This window comes from Struthio camelus, chromosome 4, assembly GCF_040807025.1.
Source record: "Struthio camelus isolate bStrCam1 chromosome 4, bStrCam1.hap1, whole genome shotgun sequence".
In the NCBI taxonomy this organism is placed as follows: Eukaryota; Metazoa; Chordata; class Aves; order Struthioniformes; family Struthionidae; genus Struthio; species Struthio camelus.
Genome location: NC_090945.1, coordinates 5,738,222 through 5,755,447, shown reverse-complemented (window position 1 = coordinate 5,755,447; position 17,226 = coordinate 5,738,222). Strand labels below are relative to the sequence as shown.

At 50.7% G+C, this 17,226-nt stretch overlaps 1 protein-coding gene across 6 annotated transcripts in view; it reads left to right on the top strand.

Moving 5' to 3' along the window:
* PURG (purine rich element binding protein G) overlaps positions 1-17,204 on the top strand; it is a 40,370-nt gene extending 23,166 nt beyond the window's left edge. For 5 of the 6 annotated variants that reach the window (XM_068941245.1, XM_068941249.1, XM_068941246.1 and 2 more), the window contains 3 exons: positions 6,991-7,172; positions 7,817-7,994; positions 8,543-17,204. In XM_068941245.1, the coding sequence (XP_068797346.1) occupies positions 10,766-12,310 (1,545 nt within the window). In that variant the 5' untranslated portion in view covers positions 6,991-7,172; positions 7,817-7,994; positions 8,543-10,765 and the 3' untranslated portion in view covers positions 12,311-17,204. Of the gene's footprint in view, positions 1-6,990; positions 7,173-7,816; positions 8,030-8,542 lie in introns of all 6 variants that reach the window. The other variant, XM_068941244.1, reaches the window with a different exon arrangement.
* The last annotated feature ends 22 nt before the right edge of the window (positions 17,205-17,226 follow it).

Sequence of the window (17,226 nt, the reverse complement as noted above, 5' to 3'; positions counted from 1 at the left end):
TGGCTGCAGTAGTCTCACGGTACAATTTTGTGTTAGTGCCTCTTCCGAGCCTCCTGTGGTATATGGGTGAAGAGAAATGTATTGTTTCCCACTGCTTTGCACACCTTCTGCTTGCCTTTTTTTCACCCCTTCTTGAACTACTCCAAAGAGTCATTGTTTTATAACAGTTTTTTATTTCAACTGTGTACAAAAAAAGATGGGTTTATATCATCCTGCACGAAGGATATTTTTGTGCAGGAAAAAAAAAAAGATGTTTCTCATCTCTATTTAAGTAACCGTACCACACGCAGAAAGTCAGAAGCCTGTTTGTGGAATTTCAGTTTGGTTAACGCATCATCGACGCTTTTCTTGAAAGCATCTTTTCTTTTAAAAATAACTTAAACCTCATACGATTTTTTGTTCCCCGAAACTGAAAGCACGAATCTCCACGTCTCATTTTTGTACTGTGGGTTGAGTTAAACCTACAGCTGGTGGGTTTTTTTGTTTTTTTTTTTTTTTGAGTTGGGCGCAGTTTCCCATGCGTGAAGCTTGTGGAAGGCAGTTCCCAAGTGTGAGTGTGTACAGAAGATGGATGATGATTTCTTCCTGGAATTGGCCTTCCGCTGTAAGGTCTGGTTTTCTGCTGTGCTAATTCACATATAATTAGAAATGGCCCTGCGTTTGCGTTACGCCTCTGATACTGTGTGATCTTGGGTCGCTTTTCACTGTGTCTGGGAATCACTTTATTCACCCCTGAAAGTCTGCGTTTAATTGCGGCATACAGATACCTGCAGGCTTCGATGCAGCAAAAGCCTCTGCATCCAAAAATAAAGCGTTGCTTCTAAGATGCTTTCAAATTGGTCCTATTTTTGGAGGCAGGAGAAGTTGCCAAGATTATTTACATGAAAATCTGGTGCGCTGACTGAAGCACGATTTCACTCATTTCTTAAAAAAACAGCTCTGAGCAGAGCTTGAGCTGAAGGTAAGACCATGAGCTAACACACTCTCCTGTGAGAAAGGAACATTCAATAAAAAGACCTGGAAAATGAGCAATTTGGGTACTGCAGTTTCCACACTAGCAAGTTTTCAGTACATGCAATGTTTGGGTTTGGTCTCCATTTTGACGCCCGCGTTACTGGAAAGCAGTGTTCTCCAGGCGTCTCCGGATATAAGAAGTTATGACATGGTAATATATGATCACCCAGTGTCACGAGATCGACACATTGCATTTGATAAGAGCAGTCACGGAAAACGCTGCCTTGCCCAACGAGATGCACAGCGGTCGCTTTTTGTCCTGGAAGACTCCAGCATCGTTTACCTTAAAGCAGTATCGTGAAAGTGCAGACACTTTTCCCCCGGTGAGTTTTGGGAGCGACCTATTTTGTAGGTCACTTGTTACCCTTTGTAATTTTTTCCCGCAGTAGATGTGTTGTCTGCTTCTGGAAAAACCTTCTCTCCCTAGTGTCTGCTCTCTAATTAGGTCCGTGAAAACGCTGACAGCTTTAAACCGAAATGGACCTCTGCAAACACAAAGCGCATTTCAAACCGTTGTGCTCAGTCCCAAAGCGATTCACAAAAGGGGCAAAGCGCTGCCGAATGCAAGCAGGAGCCTCAGATGGCAAACTCTGGCAGGTGAGCACTTCTGTTTCGAAAGGAGCTTTCCCCGAAAAAAGATTTGCATTGGGATCGCGTGCCCCAGGTGTGGGGCAGCCGGTTGTTTCCTCGGCAAACGCTCGGGATGGTTGATCACGACGCATGTTGTGTTTGTGAGGGCCTGGGAAGGCATTTGGGATGTTCAGTGACCGTTTTCTTGGTGCCTACTGAAGCATATTGAGGAGTGCAGGTCTGCCCCCCCCCTTTTTTTTTAGGGCCCTTTCTTTTGAAGAGAAATTGCCCTTCTGTGATTCCTGCGTGCCCATATAAAGGATGAGCCAAACGACATTTATGCTCGGCTTCCTTGCTTCTTCCACGGCTTCCTCTCCTCTCCGGCTTCCTTTTCCCAGCTCGTTATTCGTTCTCTCGTAGCTGGGTAATACCCGGTGCTAGACACGTTTAGGCCATACCTGCTTATCCAAAGTCCTTCTCTGGCATGTTCCCCGTTACAGAAGTGAAGAGCCGACGTTAGGATCGTCACGCTTGGTAGGCTGCTTTCACCGTCTTGGCACTGCATTGAACGTTCTTTCGCTGGTAGGGTGGTGAAGAAAAAACAAACGAGAACAAAACACGAATAAGCAAATAAATAGGCTAAGTGTAAGATAGCGTGTAAAAGGAGGCGGTCGGCAGCGCGGCTCCTCCGTAAGCTGCATGACGAGGGCCGGCGAAGCTTGCCACGACGCCGGGCGGGCTCACCGGGGTTGCTTTTGCTAGACTCGGAGTAGCGTAGTAGCAAAGACTCATAACTGTCCTGAGAGATGCTTGTTTTTTCTGGTAAGCGGTGTCCCTTTGCTTTCCCGGCTGGGCTGTGTTAATGGCATTAATGGAACCGTCCTTTATCGTCCCCGAAGTGGCGTCGAGGTGTTTGCTTGCCGGCGTCCCCGAGCCGAGCGGCAGCAGCATGCGGCACTCTGCGGTGGTGCGATTTGCCGCCCTTGTGGTGCGGCCTGTGCCGTCGCGGTGCTGCCTACGGGTTTGCTTTCGTCCCTACCTGCCGCGCACAGTCTCCCCGCGCTTTGGACGCCGAACCAAACCGACTTGCAAGCTAGCACTTTAAGTATTAGTAGTCACTTTGCTCCTGACTGTGTTGAGCACTGCACTTTTTGGAAGTACCGTTAGCACTGAGTTTGGAACCGCGTGTTTTTTCCCTGTCCGCGCAGCCTCTTACGTGCGCCGTGAAATGCCGTAGGGGCCCTCAGAAGATCGTTTTGAGGTGTGCGTGACCACTGTCTGGTGCCTAATTTCCATTACGTATATGGTAGCAATTTTATGCGTTAGGGGAATAAACCCGTCCAAACTGATTTTAGGTAACGGAACGAACGTCTGAATCGCTGGTGTCCAGGTGGACGCGGTTGCTCTGAACTCGGAGGTCGCCCAGAGGACCAAGAGCATGGCTTTTAAACCACCAAAGATACAGGAGGGGTCACAGAGGGGGTCGGGAGGGAGCTGGATTGTATATTTTACACTTCCAATTGCACAGACCATGGGATGTGCCGTAGGGCTCGAGCGAGAAGCGTGTGGCAGGTGCTCTCCATTTTGACACGAGAGCTTGGCCTGCGGTATCAGGGTGGGTCAATGGGAAGTGAAGTTAAAACCACTCTGAGGTGCCGGCGTCGATAAAGACTGCGCTCAAGCCATCGCAATAAAAACCATCACTGTGCCTGTACTGAAAGTGCTGTCGAGATAGCGTGCGGGCTTAAACTACAAAAAAGGGGGTTTTAAACAAAAGTCTTGCAGATGATTTAGAAGTCGGAGAACGATGACTGTTGAATCGCAAAAGCGGTGGCAGGAGTTCATCAGGTTTCGCGTTTGGGAGCAATTTTGGCATGCGTCGTTCTCGCTAAGTCAGTGCGACACCGAGGTACGGCTGCTTTGTGACCGGCGCTCCCTCGCCAGCAAGAAAGCGGTGGGATAGGGTTTGTCCCACACGGCAAACGTAGCTGTGATCCTTGGGGGTATGAAATCGGGCAATGATCCTTGGCACGTAGACAGTTCCAGGTTTTGATATCCCAGACTGTAAACTCGCAACCCGCTGGCGGTGTGTTGCTTCTTTCCACACCCTGACGGGTTTTCCGTGGCATCGCGGTGGTTGCGAGGGTGCTGCACGTCCTTCCCGCGAGGAGATCTGCGTTTCGGATTCCTGTTCGTCCTGGTTTATTATACAGAGTCCATTGAAGCCTTTTTTGGCAGTGCCCCTTGGTGGCCGTTTCTGCCTTGACCTGATGGATAAGGGCCGCTGTTTGTAGCAGTCAGTCGCAGGATCAGTGTAAACTGAGAAAAGTGAGTTGGACCTTGTCCTTCACCACTAGCAAGCGGACGTGGTGGAAAGAACCTGCAGAGGAAAAAGGAGGAATAGAGGTTGTGTTTCTTTCAGCAGATGAAGTAATTTTTTCCTGACCGGCTCCAGGCTGGGAGGATGTTCTTGCTTGGGTCCAGCTTAAGCTTTTTTCTTCCATAGACCTTTTTGGGTTTGGGTATTCAGTCAGAAGTGGGAGTGATTAAAAAACAACAAACCCTGAGCAGCCTGAAGTCTTACGCTCGTATATTCTGTATCATTTGATTTTTAAAGTGGTAATGACAAATAGAATCGAGATTTTTTTTTTTTTTAAACAGCCAAATTGACTCTGCAAATCCACCTTTAAAGAAATACTATCTGGCAACATTGCTACATCTTAGCCCCCAAATTATAGTGGACCCCGGGGATCGGCCTTTCCGGAGAGTAACTTTGTGATTTAGAGCCTACATCCCGCCGGCTTTCACTAAGAAGTAGACTTACACTTTTGAAAATTCAGCCCACGTGTTGTAACCCCGCAGTGAGCGAAACAGTCTCGTTTAGTCTTTGGAAATGAAGCTTGCAAGAAAGAGGGGACTGTAGACCAGGTCCTTTTTTCCCCCCTCCCCGGGCGTAGTCTTTTGCCCCTTCAAGTTGGCATCTCGTCCTTCGGGAGCTTAAAAATAAGTGTTTTCTGCTGCACGGCACAACGCGATGCCCCAGAGTGTGGCACCGCTTACTTTGGAAGAACCTTTTAAGAGGAAGGAAGTTCTTCTAGGGATTTTTCATTGCTTGGTTTTAAGGTAGCTCCTGGAAAATGCATTGTAATGGCGCACAGACACTGTGTTACTGACCTGTTCTTTTTAGGAGACTTTTTAATTTCCTTCCGTAGTTTTGAGTTCTTTTCGGAAAGTATTTCAGACACCTATAGCCGGCCTTGAAATGAGTCAAGTTTATCAAAAAAAACCGTGCGTTGCAGGAAGCAGTCCCAAAACGCGCACGTACCCATGCGCCTGCCTGGGCGTACGTGCATGGCTGTATGTGGGCGTATACATAGATAGATATTTTCCCCAGCGGTTCTGTTTTTCGAGTTTTGTTTTTATTTTTATTTTTTGCAGGATATTAACCAAAAGGTGTTTTAAAGTCATGGCATGAAAAATCCTAAATGTAAATCTGAGTACATTGTGATGCTGATGAACAGGTTTTCTGAAACTTATGTGATGCTTAATATTTTCCTTGGGAAGTTTTGTTTCATGTTAGATCATTGTTCCGAGGGATGTTGGTCCTACTGGCATTAAAATAACGGAAATAAAATGCATGTGTTACCAGTGTAGAAACGGTGAAGAATTAAGTGTGAACCTTACTGTACGATACTAAATCTGTTCTCAAACAAGCTGTTTTGCTGTTCAATAGTTGACATATAAAAATGCAAATGTACTGTAACTTAGCACTTTCCCAATGGACCCTGTTCTCACTATGCCGGAGGTAAGAGGCGGGTTTGGCCGGGGGCGTCCGGGACGCACTTTCTCCGGGCGCCTCGGTACCGTCCCCGCTTGCGTTAGTGCGTCGGGAAGAGGAGGAAGCTCTGGATCCTTCCGGCGTGTTTTCTTACCGAAACTGGCCAGAAGGAAGCGCAAATTTTGGGATCTCTTTAAAAAGAGAGTTTTCCCGTCAGCTCAGCGGCTGGCCGGCACGGTGGGTTTGGGACGTGCCGCCAGTCGGGATCTAGGGGGGCGCCGGTGCCCGGGCAGCCTGTGGCAGCGGCGATTTCGGGAGCGGGCGCCCGGCGCCGCCGCCACCACCTCCCTCCTGCGCGAAGCCCGAGCGAGGGACGCGGCCCTTGCTAGTGTTAACAGGGTGCAAAGTGTTACTTGTCCTGTACTGTACTGAAAGGGTGAATTGATCAGTGGCTGTATTGTACTGTATGAAAACTCATAAATTGCCTTGTATTGTTTATAACAGACTGTCCCGTGTCTCCCCCCCGCCCCCCGCCGCGTTTTTCGGTGACGCGTGTTACCAGTTAGGTCCCACAACTCAGTGGTGCTAATTCTCCCGTATCCAATGGTGCTCCTGTGGACGCTAACTGAGGACATGCTCATCGCAGCTTGACGTCTACGTGTCTTTCCCGTCCGTTTGTACGACGTAAGACACACCACACACACACACACACATACACACTCACAGCGATAAACTTGAATTTGTTTCAAAGTACCATTGACAATCCGATGTTTTCTATGTGTGCTTTTATTTGGCTTTTCCCGAAAGCAGCTCCGCAGCACCTGTTTTTGCTGGGAGACGATTTCATCCCGGCCGCTTTGCAGATTCGGCCTGGGGAGGTTGATCCGACAGGAGCCGGCGGGGAGGAGGAGGTCTTGTGGAGAGGTTGCCTTTTGGGGGAGACTAGAGGCAAAAGCGATTGGGCTTAGCCCCAGCGCCGCCGTCCCCACCCTGGGAACGAGGGCGAACATCGTGCATCTCGGCTGGCAGAGGAGATCCCACCCGACACCGCCGTTTGGTGGCCCACCGGGTGAAGGGAGCCCCCCTCCCCAAATCTCCGCGCGAGCTGCTTTCTGGAAAAGGGAAAATCCGAATATATTTTATATCTATTTGAAAACCGCGTCTGGTATTTACCCCCTGTCACCAACTGGATTTGCATATCGTTGTTTGCCACAATATTTGTTCCGTCTTAAAATAAATTTGCTTACTTGTGTAGTCTTAACTGTCTGGTCTGCTTCTTGTAATCTGGTTTCTCGGGTGGCTGCTGCAGGGATCAGCCACTCCAGCGTGACTTTGTGGCGTCCCTCGTCGGGGCGCTTGCCGTGAACGCAGCAAGGAAACGTGTCTGCCTGGGAGGGGAAATAATTCCAGCTGAGACTCGGCATGTAAACGTTTCGCTCTCAGTTACCTCGCGTTCATCTCCCGGGGGCATTTTCAGTTTTATGTCTTCTTTTCCCCTTTACGCTCTCCAGTAAGCGTGCAACAGAGGGATTGCTGCGTTTCAGTCCGCTTCCCAGTGAAGAGATTAAATTGTTGCTGACGGATTTCCTGAGGTTAAGTGATGGCGGAAGCCAGTGTTTTGCATTTAGGAACGGAAAGGTGTATTGAGAGGAGCTCGCTGAGAGCAGGAGCAGCCCAAAGCCGCGGACAGCAGCAGCCTGAGGCTGAGCAAACTCCTCTCTCCTTCACAAGAGCAGTTCAGCACCGGTGTGGCCTTACGCTGCAACGCGGTAGCGGGAGCTCTGTGCCCGACACCGGAGGCGTCGCACTGGTAAGTGGGGCTGACACGGGGCTAAGAAACCCATTTTCGCACGCGTTTCCAGGGATTGGTCTGATGAGCAGAGCGGATTAGCTAAAAGGAAGGAGCAAACGCTCCGGATTTGCATTTGCTGTCCAACAAAACCTCTCGCGACACCTTCAGATTTCAGGGTTTTTTCTCCCTCCCCCCCAAAAAAACTATTCTTTGGTTAAAAAGGTTGTGGGCTGCTGCATTCGGGGGCTTTCTGCTGCCTTCAAAATGCAGCTGTATCTCCGGTGAGTATTTCAGAGGAGCCTGCGGGAGGGCTGGGGCTAAAGCTGCTGAAAACTGTCCCTGTCGATTGGTGATGATGGGGGAGGGTGTTGTCAGGCCAAAACCACTTGATTTCAGGTCTCTCCCTTCCAAAAATCAATCGGAGCTGAGCTGCCGGGAGGCAGACAGGATGCGCAGGCTCATCGTGGTGTCAGGGGACGCTCTCTGCGTCCCAGCCGAGCAGCGCGAGTGAAGATGCCCCACGTTGTTTCCTGGGGAAGCTGAGGGCCACGGGGGACGGGGATGGCCACCGGTCCCAGCTGCGGCGTGGGGCACGGGGAGTTATTCCCTTTTGCTTCCCCCGCTCCCGCACTAAACCTTTCTCTTGGCTTCTTTTCTTCCAGGCTGCGATGGCTGCTGCTTTGCTTTCCCAGTAAATCTGAGGGAAAAGTCTCGCCAGCCTTTTTCCCCAGTTTGTCAAGGTTTCACAGACTGTCCCTGCGGTTCCTCGCCGGACGAGGGCAGGCAGCAGGATTGCATCGAGCACGGCTGGCGGTTTCTTTTCTCCCTGCGGCTCCGCAGGTTTGAAATCCCAGCGCAGGAGAAGTGCTGTGGAAGTGAGGGAGCCCCGCGCGGGAACGGGGAGGGGGGCCGTTGGGGAATCGCGTGGGGGGAAGCAACCGATTCCCTGCCAGACCGGCACGGAGGCAAAAGCCCAGCCCTGCGGCAGCTGCTGCCAGGTACGGGGGCCTTTTCTCCTCGAAACCACCACTATGTCATATTCATAAGGTCTGTGTTGGGGCGAACGTGGCTTTTAAAAGCCGTGGGATCAGGCGGCTTGCTTTATTCCAAACCTCCCATCGGCTTAAAGGCTTCGAGACCGCTCGCAGGGTAGATAAATTCTTGTGGCCACGGCCCCAGGCTATATAACTGCCTACGGTTGCCTAAACAGGGCCGGCGTTGCTCACGCCCACGTGTTGCTCCCGCCGCGGTTTGGGAGGAGGGGAGGTGGCTGTGGCTCGCGGCGGGTGCGGGGCTGGCGCTGGCCATTCGGGGCGGCTCACGGGGGCGTCCGCCCGGCACTTAGCCCCTGCTGTCCTGCGTAATCCCTTTTTGTTTTGTTCCCGCAGCGTCGCCTGGAAGCGTGCGATGGCCGGATGCTCCGCTCGTCGCTTGGAGGGGCCATCGCAGTTACAGCAGGATCTGTTTGCGTGGTCAACGTGTTTCCTTTTTTGCTTTAAAATCCTGGTATAGTCACTAAGCCAGTGCTGGAAAACTGATGCGGGATGGGTTTTCCAGGCTCGGATCACACGCCTCCATGGGTGCTTGGCCTGGGGAGCGTGCGGGCCATCCAACTCGACCTGATCCTCTGGCAGCGCCTCGGCCAGGCGTTTCGGCTCCCGGCCGTAGGCGAGGGGAATACGTTGGCTCTGTCGCGGCTGGCGCAGCGGCTCACGGGCTTTCACGAGCCTGCCGCAAGCTCCCCACCGTGGCTTCTCCGTCCCACTGTGAGCTGGTGTGGCAGCAGCCCAGGCGCGGGGCCGTCGTCCTGAGCCTGCAGGCAGCCCGGGGGCAGGAGCGCAGCGGCAGCATAGTTGCGTGATCAGCAAACCTGGGCGCTCGTCGCCTGGAGGAGCCCACGCCGCCAGGGTGGGTGGCGGGGCGGACCACCAAAGCAGGCAGGCAGCAGGGTCTGCACGAAGGCGGACAGAAAGCGGCGGCGGCTGTCGCTGGGCTGCGGCCGATCGCCCCGTCGCCCCTGCTTAATAAAGTGCTCGCCGTGGCGTTTACTCCTCGTCGCCTCCGCACCTGGTGTGCGTCGCCTGCCTGGCGCTGCCTGTCCGGGGCCGCGCTCGACCCACCCAGCAGCGTGGCGCTTCCCCGCGGTGGCCCGCACCAACCCGGATTCGCTTCCCCGGGGCCAATTACCATGTTGTGCTTCATTCCCGGCACAGGACGCGGCCCAGCTGGCCTGCCGCCAAGCTCCCCGTCCCCTGAGGCGCCCCCCCCTCACTCTGCCCCTCGCGTGGCAGCACCACAGCTGTCACACGCGCACCCAGCCTCAACCTGATGGCTGGGAGGTGCCGGCAGGCGTGAGGCGACGGGGACGAGGTAGGTCGGGGGCGCAAGTGCATGCAACAGCGCGGGAGCACGCAGGGGTGCGGGAAGTGACGCGGGTCTGCGTGTCCCCTGTGCCGTGGGGCTGCACGTGGAGTGAGGGCACAGGTGGGGTGCAATGGGGGTGGGGGGGCATCCTGCATCCCAGCCCCGATTCCGGTTCCTGGACGGCTGCGGGAGCCCGTCCACCGGCATCTCCCCGTGCTCGGTTTCACCGCCGGCACCCTAAGGAGAGACTGCTATTTGCAGGGCACAGCTGATTTTCTTTATTTAAAGCCTTTCTCGACGGCCTGCTGAGTAAAGAGTGTGCAAGCACAAATCCTAGCAAGCAGGCTGGAAAGTTCATTTTATATCCTCACATGGAAACATTGTTAACACTTAAGAAACTCATGAGAGAAAACAGTGCAAAGATGCACAGCTGTAGTTTAAGGTGATGCGACACACTAATAACACAGAGTTAAAAACCGGAAATAAGAGTAGCTCAGTAGCTCAGTTTTTCATCATGTTTTTTATTCTCTCAACCTTATTAGACGGTCTATAGTGATCCCAGCGCGAGGGCTTGGCCTGGTTCATGCTCTTTTAGTGCCCGATAGAAGCAATGACTTCACTGCTGTGATTTTTTTTTTCTTCCCCTTAAAACGCACGTATACTGCTAGGAATACAATGCGCTTGCAAAACCAGTGGCGAAACCCCAGCAATGCCTGCCATACGCAGCAGGCGCAGTAAAATTTATTGGTCACCAGGTGGGAATGGATACTCCGCGAATGCCCCAAGGAGTTCCTAACTGCTCCGGCACGGCTCACGGAAATGCTTTATGGGGGGGTGGGGGGGGGTTCATGTGTGCACTTTATCCGATTTACTCTGCGCTTTACCTGCTGTTGCTCCTGTTACAAATTGCAATTTTTGTTCCCTTGCATTTTGCATCAGACCCTAAAAGAGCAACTTACCACAGAGTTAAAAAAGCCTGAAAATAAGAACCCAAGCATCCCAATCAAGCATTTCAATACTCCAGAGCCAGCGTTTCTTTCGTGCCCCTTTACGCTTGCCTTCATGGCTATTGGCTTTCAGAAGATTTTAGTGCCAAAATTATTAAACTTTAGAGACCCCTGTGCGGAGTAGCTGCGGGACAAAGCAAGCAGCCCCGGCCGGCCCAGGGATAGTGGCAGCTCCTATGCCCAGAGCCGGGTCCTTTTTCTCCTTTTGCTTTCCCAGGAGATAGAAGGACCTGCACAGTCATGAGAAGGATTGGCAAAGGAGCCTGCGCCACCATAATCCACGAGCGTTTTGGGAAGCCGAGGGGGGTCTGTCAGCTCCCAGCCCGGAGAAGCAGCCCTGTTTTCCAGCTGGGAATTGGCAAAAACGCAACTCGGGGCTCCAGCTTGGCGTCCCACCTCGGGAGCATGCAGCGGGGAGAGGCCTTTGCGGCCAGAGCCCGGGGTGCAAAAAGAGGCCAAGACCCCTCGGGCACGTGGGATTCCTGCCTGGACAGAGGCTCCTTTTCTGCTTCGGAAAAATGGCGGATCCCGGTTTCTCCACCTCGCAGGCACAGCGGCTCAAGCCTCCTGGCCACTTCGAGGCTCATTCGGGATCGGGGACTAACCGCGAGAAAGGGTGTGCTGGTGCGGGAGGAGGATTGCACCTTGGGGGCTCGCGGCCAGCACAGAGCACGTCCCTATGACCCCATGGGGAGCAGAGGCTGCACCAAAGCCAGTGGGGACGCGGGCGGCTGCCAGTCTGTTCCCAGGAGGGACTTAATCCAAAGGAAGCCCCAGGCAGCTTTTCTTCCCCAAAAGCTTGAAGAAACGCATGCTTTTGCAGGCCTGAGCTTTGAAATACCAACGGTGGCCACACCTCACTCCCAAAACACCCCGTGCAGGACAGCCAGAGCGGCGCTGGTGGTGGAGGAGGACCCTGCAGAGCCACTTCTGCAGGGCCTGGGGCTGGGGGCTGAGGTGGAGATCTGCGTAGGGGATGCCGGCGGCGAGGGGCTCGATGGGGTGTACCGGCGTCTCCAGGGTCGCCTGGCCTGGGGCAGCGCGCGGGGTGACGGCGGCCGCTCCATGGGGACAGCAGCCTGGCCCAACTTGGAGATCACGGTGACAGCCGCGCACGGCCGCGCACAGCGGCATCCCCGCATGGCGGGAGCTGAGCCTGGCTCGCCTGCCCGCAGAGTCACCTCACTGGCCGAGGGACGGGTGAAAGCCTTCGCCCGGTCGGAGAGACGCGTGAGAAGCGCCCTCGAGGTGCTCCGCAGCGAGGTGGCTGTGTGCCAGAGCAAGCGCCTCTGTGGCAAAATCGCGGGAGCCGTGTTTCACCTGAGGAAAGCTCAGAGGAGGATTCGCAGAGCTCTGAAGATTGTAGCTAAAGTTGGCGAGAGGAGGCAAAGGGGCGCCCTACCAAAATCCTACAAGGCCATACGCAACACGTTGTGGGAGAGCTGTGACCTTGAGGGCTGCAGTTTCACAGCAGCCAGGAAGGCCTCATCTTCCACTCACCTCTTGCGGGAAAAAAAAAGCAAGAAAAAGGCCAAGAAAGCAAGAAAGCAGGCAGATCACGTGAAGCAGGCAGTGGAAAGGTCTAAACGCCGAGGGGATGACGCGAGAGAAACAAAAATGTCATCTCTGGAGGTGCTGGAGGAGCAGACTGCGGTCTGCAACGACCTTCTTCCCTCCTTCGTCGGCACTTTTGAGGCGGATCAAGGACGTCCATTCAAACATGTCCTGGTTTCTCGCACCTCGCTGGCAGAAAGCAAACGCTGGCCCAACCGACAGCTGCAGTAAAGCTGTCTGCTCCCTGCTGGAGCTCCTCAAACTGGAAACCATCCAGTTTGTTGAAAACAAGATGAGCTTTCTAAAAAATGAGCTCATTTTCCACAATTTATTTTGGTAGGATGATTCCCTGTATGGGGAGTTACTCTGTCAGCCATCCAGGTGTCAAAAGCAATCCAGCATTTAGCCAGCTTTCCAAAGACAGTTGAAATGTAATGCTTTCAGGGTGCTTCAGAGCTATCACAGCGGCTTATCAGAAGTCTTTGAAAAAATGTGCCAGTGAGAAGTATCTCTCTATTCACTCATGAAACTGAAGCGACAGATAGACGAACGCGAAGCAGTTCTGCGGCGCAATTCAGATTCTGCTGATTTTTTCCCTCTCTGTGCCATTTACCTCTAGAGCTGATTTTGGAGATACACTGGAAGACTTGGCAACGTCAAAGAAAAATATTCTAGAAGTGATAAACATGTACAGGAGCCTTCCAAACGCTTGCTCCTGTGTCTAGAAAAAGGAGTATCTGTGGATTATAATGGAAATTATCTCTACAAAGGTAGCCTTCATGAAAACTTGTGCATCAGCAAACATGCGGGCGTTGTCCTTTGGTCTTGAGCATATATTTTTGATGCTGCCAAAAGTTTTGTTTGTAGAGATAAAAAGATGTCTTTAAATAAAGCTGCTGGCCAAGAGAAGAACCAACTTTTGTCTGAACTCAACCGAAAGGTCTTGTCCAAACTGAATGAAATCTATGGGCCCTCGGCCAAGGAGCTTAAAACTGAAACATCACGCAAAGTGACAGATAAGAAACATGAGGCGGAAGTGCCAAGGCATTGCAAAAGTCACAGTTGACCAGCACAAGAAAAATCCTGATTTCCTCAATGTTTTGAGATCCCATCCTGATATTTGCTGGGTAGGAGAGATCCTGGAGGAAGCCCAGTTTGCAGATGTCGAGAAGCTGCAGGAGCTGACGCTGAGATGTACAGAGCATTTTGAAACCCTGAAAAAGCATTTTCACATTCGTCAGGAAGAAGCTGTAAGCACTATTCTGGTCACTGACAAAAACGTGCTGGGCACAGTGAAGAACAACAGCCTCAGTCCTATAATTTTAAAGCCTGAGCTGTTGAGACCTGCACTGAAGTGGCCATGATGTACGAAATAGTTCACTTCCTAAACAATTCAGTAGCAAAAAAAGTAGAAGAACAAAGATTTCGGGGCTTGTTGTGGTTCGATTCATCACTTCTCCCGGAATTACTTCACTGCCAAGAAGAAATGGCTTCCTTTTCATTCCTGAAAAATAATTCGACAGAGAATCCAGGTAAATCTGTCGAGTTGGCCATCTCTGAGCTTCAGGAGGAACTGAATGTGATTTACGATCATTGTGGAAGCATAAATTGCTCTTTCGCATTTCACCTGCTGACCAGAGAACTTGTAGAACTTGCGGAAAAATGGACATTACTGCAAAAGTCTAGATGGTTGTTTCTCCTCTAAAATTCAGGGTAACGATGTACTTCAAATGTCACAACTCGGTAACAGCTAGTAAATATTGTTACCTGATTTTGCTACAAGCCTCAGGATACTTGTTATTTTTCACAGAGAGAGTTGTTTGAGAGTTCCACTTTAAAATGCTTTTTTTTCCCCTGGTTTTTTCGCTTTTATTAAAAAATCAGGAAAGCTTGAAAATTTGACTAATTCAGGAATCATAAATAAAAAGAACTGGACTTTAGTTTTAACGCTGTATCATAATCTTTTGAGACCTTGAGACCAGCCACATGATCATTTTTACTGCAGATGTCTGTTCTTGAGTGCACTTGCCGCAAGCTGCCCTTGTAAAACTCTCAGATGAAACAATTTATCATCCTGGAGTCCAAGAGCCCGCGTTCCCATGCTGAAAGTATAACCTTATCACGGGGCTATTTAGTTCTCCAAAGTGCCGCAAGTACAGGCAATTCGGAGTTAAAAATAATCTTCTGAAAACCCTGTCAAACAAATGACCAAACGGAAAATCTAAGTGTATGAACATATGAAAATCAGGGGACCCAAGGAAGTTTTGTGCTGCAGGGGTGCTATGAAATAACCAGAGGATTATGACTGTAGTGGTTAATGTTATGGCCTCAGTTGTTCACAAAACCATAGAGATTGCCTCCTCTCCATTTCTGGCTATCAGCTCAGGGTAAAGAAGGTCACCTGGGTAACCCTTTGGGTACACGTTCATACCACCTCAGGATTCTTCTTTTTACATATATACAGAAACACAGAGAGAGTGCTCAGAGCTCTATTGACTGTGTTTTACAAGTTAGGAGGAAGTTCTCTACTCTGGAGAGGTGATAGGAATTTCTGAACACTTCCCGGAAGGCTTAGCTTTTGTGGATACTGCCATGGCAAATGATGGGCAGCTTTAAGAGTAATTAGAAGATTATCAATATAAATATATATATAGAGAGGGATAGTTCCTTTTTCTTTCTTAAATGTATTTATAGTTGGAAAGTTCACGTAGGCGTTTGCGGTATTTTAAACCCTTTAATTTCCTAAGTCACTTCAGGGAAGCAAAAGTGTGACAAGTCTGTCTGTTTTATCCAATGAGAGTCAAGGAAATTGATCTTTTCTTGTGACTGACTTTGGTATTCCTGGTAGCTGAATACCAAAGTGCAGCCTCAGTACCTAAAATGAAATTCTCTGCCTTTCCATCATAAATGAAAAACCCCATAGGGGTCCACTGGTTTGTCTTATTGTGCTAAAAATCCCAGAAAAGGTGATTTCATGTTTCAACCTCCTAAAATCCCATTAAATTGTATGTGGCTTTTTAGGGAATGACAGCAGATTAAAAGCAGTAAAATAAAGTAAAATAAAATGCTTTGAGACAGCAACTTCTTACATGCAAAGTACTTTCTCTCGGCTTTATTTCCAAATTTGGCCGTGTGCACTAAGTCCAGTCCTTGCTGTCTGGAGCAGGCACTCTCGCATATTCAATTGCTCCAGACCTTAGCAAAGTAATAACTATAGACATTTTGTCTTTAAATTTCTGTGTCTTGCAGCTTTATTCCAAATGGCTTTCTCTTATCAGCTGTTAATACTGCTGATTAGTGTATGACAACATAAATTTCTTGCACCCACCAGGGAGAAGACAGTAAAGTGAGTAGAGAATTGTTTGTATATTATGGGAGAAGAAACAGGATTAACAGCATTTTTAGGAATGAGAAAAACATAAATACTCGTGTCCAAAGCTTGCAGAAGAAGAAAACAGGGTTCGGCATGCTGCAGTAAACAGAAATGTTTGCGGTTCAGTAGCAGTTCAGAGCTGGCCATGAGATGAATAAAATACCAGATTATAAGCAAATATGTTAACTGTAAAAGACAAGACTGTAATGTATGCTATGCTGCATTTGGTACATCAGTGTACAGGCAATCAATTTTTGATAAAAAAAAATTGTATAAAATACAATTTGAATATTGTAAAATATAAAATACTATAATGTGGCTTAGTGTTTACCAGGGCTATTATATAAAATAGGGCAATCTTATAGCATTGCTATTGCTAATCTTATAGTAGTGCTATGCTGCAAAACTGTAAAGGACAAGTGAGTTAATAATACATGTATACTGAAACGATGAAAAATAAATATTTTTTTAATTACGTTCCCAGGTGAAAAACTGTCTTGCTGCTAATCCTTGGTAACAGTGTGTCTATGTTTCCTATGTTAATCAGACTTTTCATCCAGAGGAGGTGCAAAAGTTCAGAACGATGTTTCCTCCTTTTTAGAGAGACCAGGCCAACTTATCTCAAGGATGGAGTACGTTCAGCATCAGGCTCCTCGTTGGGTAGCCTGCGTCACACAGCAAGCTGTACCTTAGAAAAACTACGCAGAACCAATCATGTGGGTTAGCCGCAACCTTGGAGGAAATCGAGTCTGTCCCACGGGGCTCAAAAAGCTCACCTGCCCTCCCGAAAGGCTTAGCCGCCCCGCTGGCCGTTGCAGCAGAGGAGAGGCAAGAGGAGCTCAGGAAACACCCACGGAAACATCAGAAAGGTGGCAAGAAATGCGAAACTGAAAGTCTGGCCTCAGAGAAAGAGACGCGAGCTCAGAGATCCCTGGGTACTCCTTCATGTTCAACACGGGTGAAATCCAATGGCCCCACCGCAAAGCAAGGGGCCAGCTTCTCGGGGCGCTTGTAGCACAAGGAGTTAACGCAGGACACGCAGCAAGGTCCAGTTTCGTGCCTGACCCTGGAGCTACCCGTCATTCACTTGCACATCCTGACAGGAGGAAAAGCTTTCGCCTCTGCTCCCGAGCCCTCCTGCCCTTCCTACTCCTGGTACTTTTGGCACCCAAACGGGAGCAGTCATGGCCCAGCAGCTGCGGTGCGCGGGTTCGCATCTGCCCCCTCAAAACTTGCCACCGTTTTAAAGTCAGATCGGTCCCCTCACATAGAAACCGGCACAACCGAGGCCACGTCCTGTGCGCGACGATGACACGGGAGGAGAGTAATACCCAGCGCCTGTATTGCCGCTGAACGCTTTGTAACAGCAAGCACTGGCCGCGGCCCAAGATCTGGACTTGACCTTTCAAATCGGGCAGAAAAGCGTGGGAGCCCCCCCGCCCCAGTTTAACAGAAAGGGCACGTCCCCCGCCTCGTTGTCAGGACGGAGCCCAGGTTTCTCTCCTCACGGCGGGAAACGGGTAACGCGCTTTGCGAGCGTTACCCTTTAATTTTCCCCTCAAAAAGGAGCCGCGCTCTCCGTAATTTCAGCGCTCGCTTTTCAGAGGAATAAACAGAAGGGCCAAGCTCTGCCTGCGCAGCGCAGCGACCCCGGCAGGGCGGAAGTTCCTCGTTTTACGAGTTTCCGTGGCACTTAAAACCGCGGAGCGCCGGCACCAACCCCGCGCGGCGACCGTTACCGCGCGGCGACCGTTACCCCCGCGACCGTTGCGGG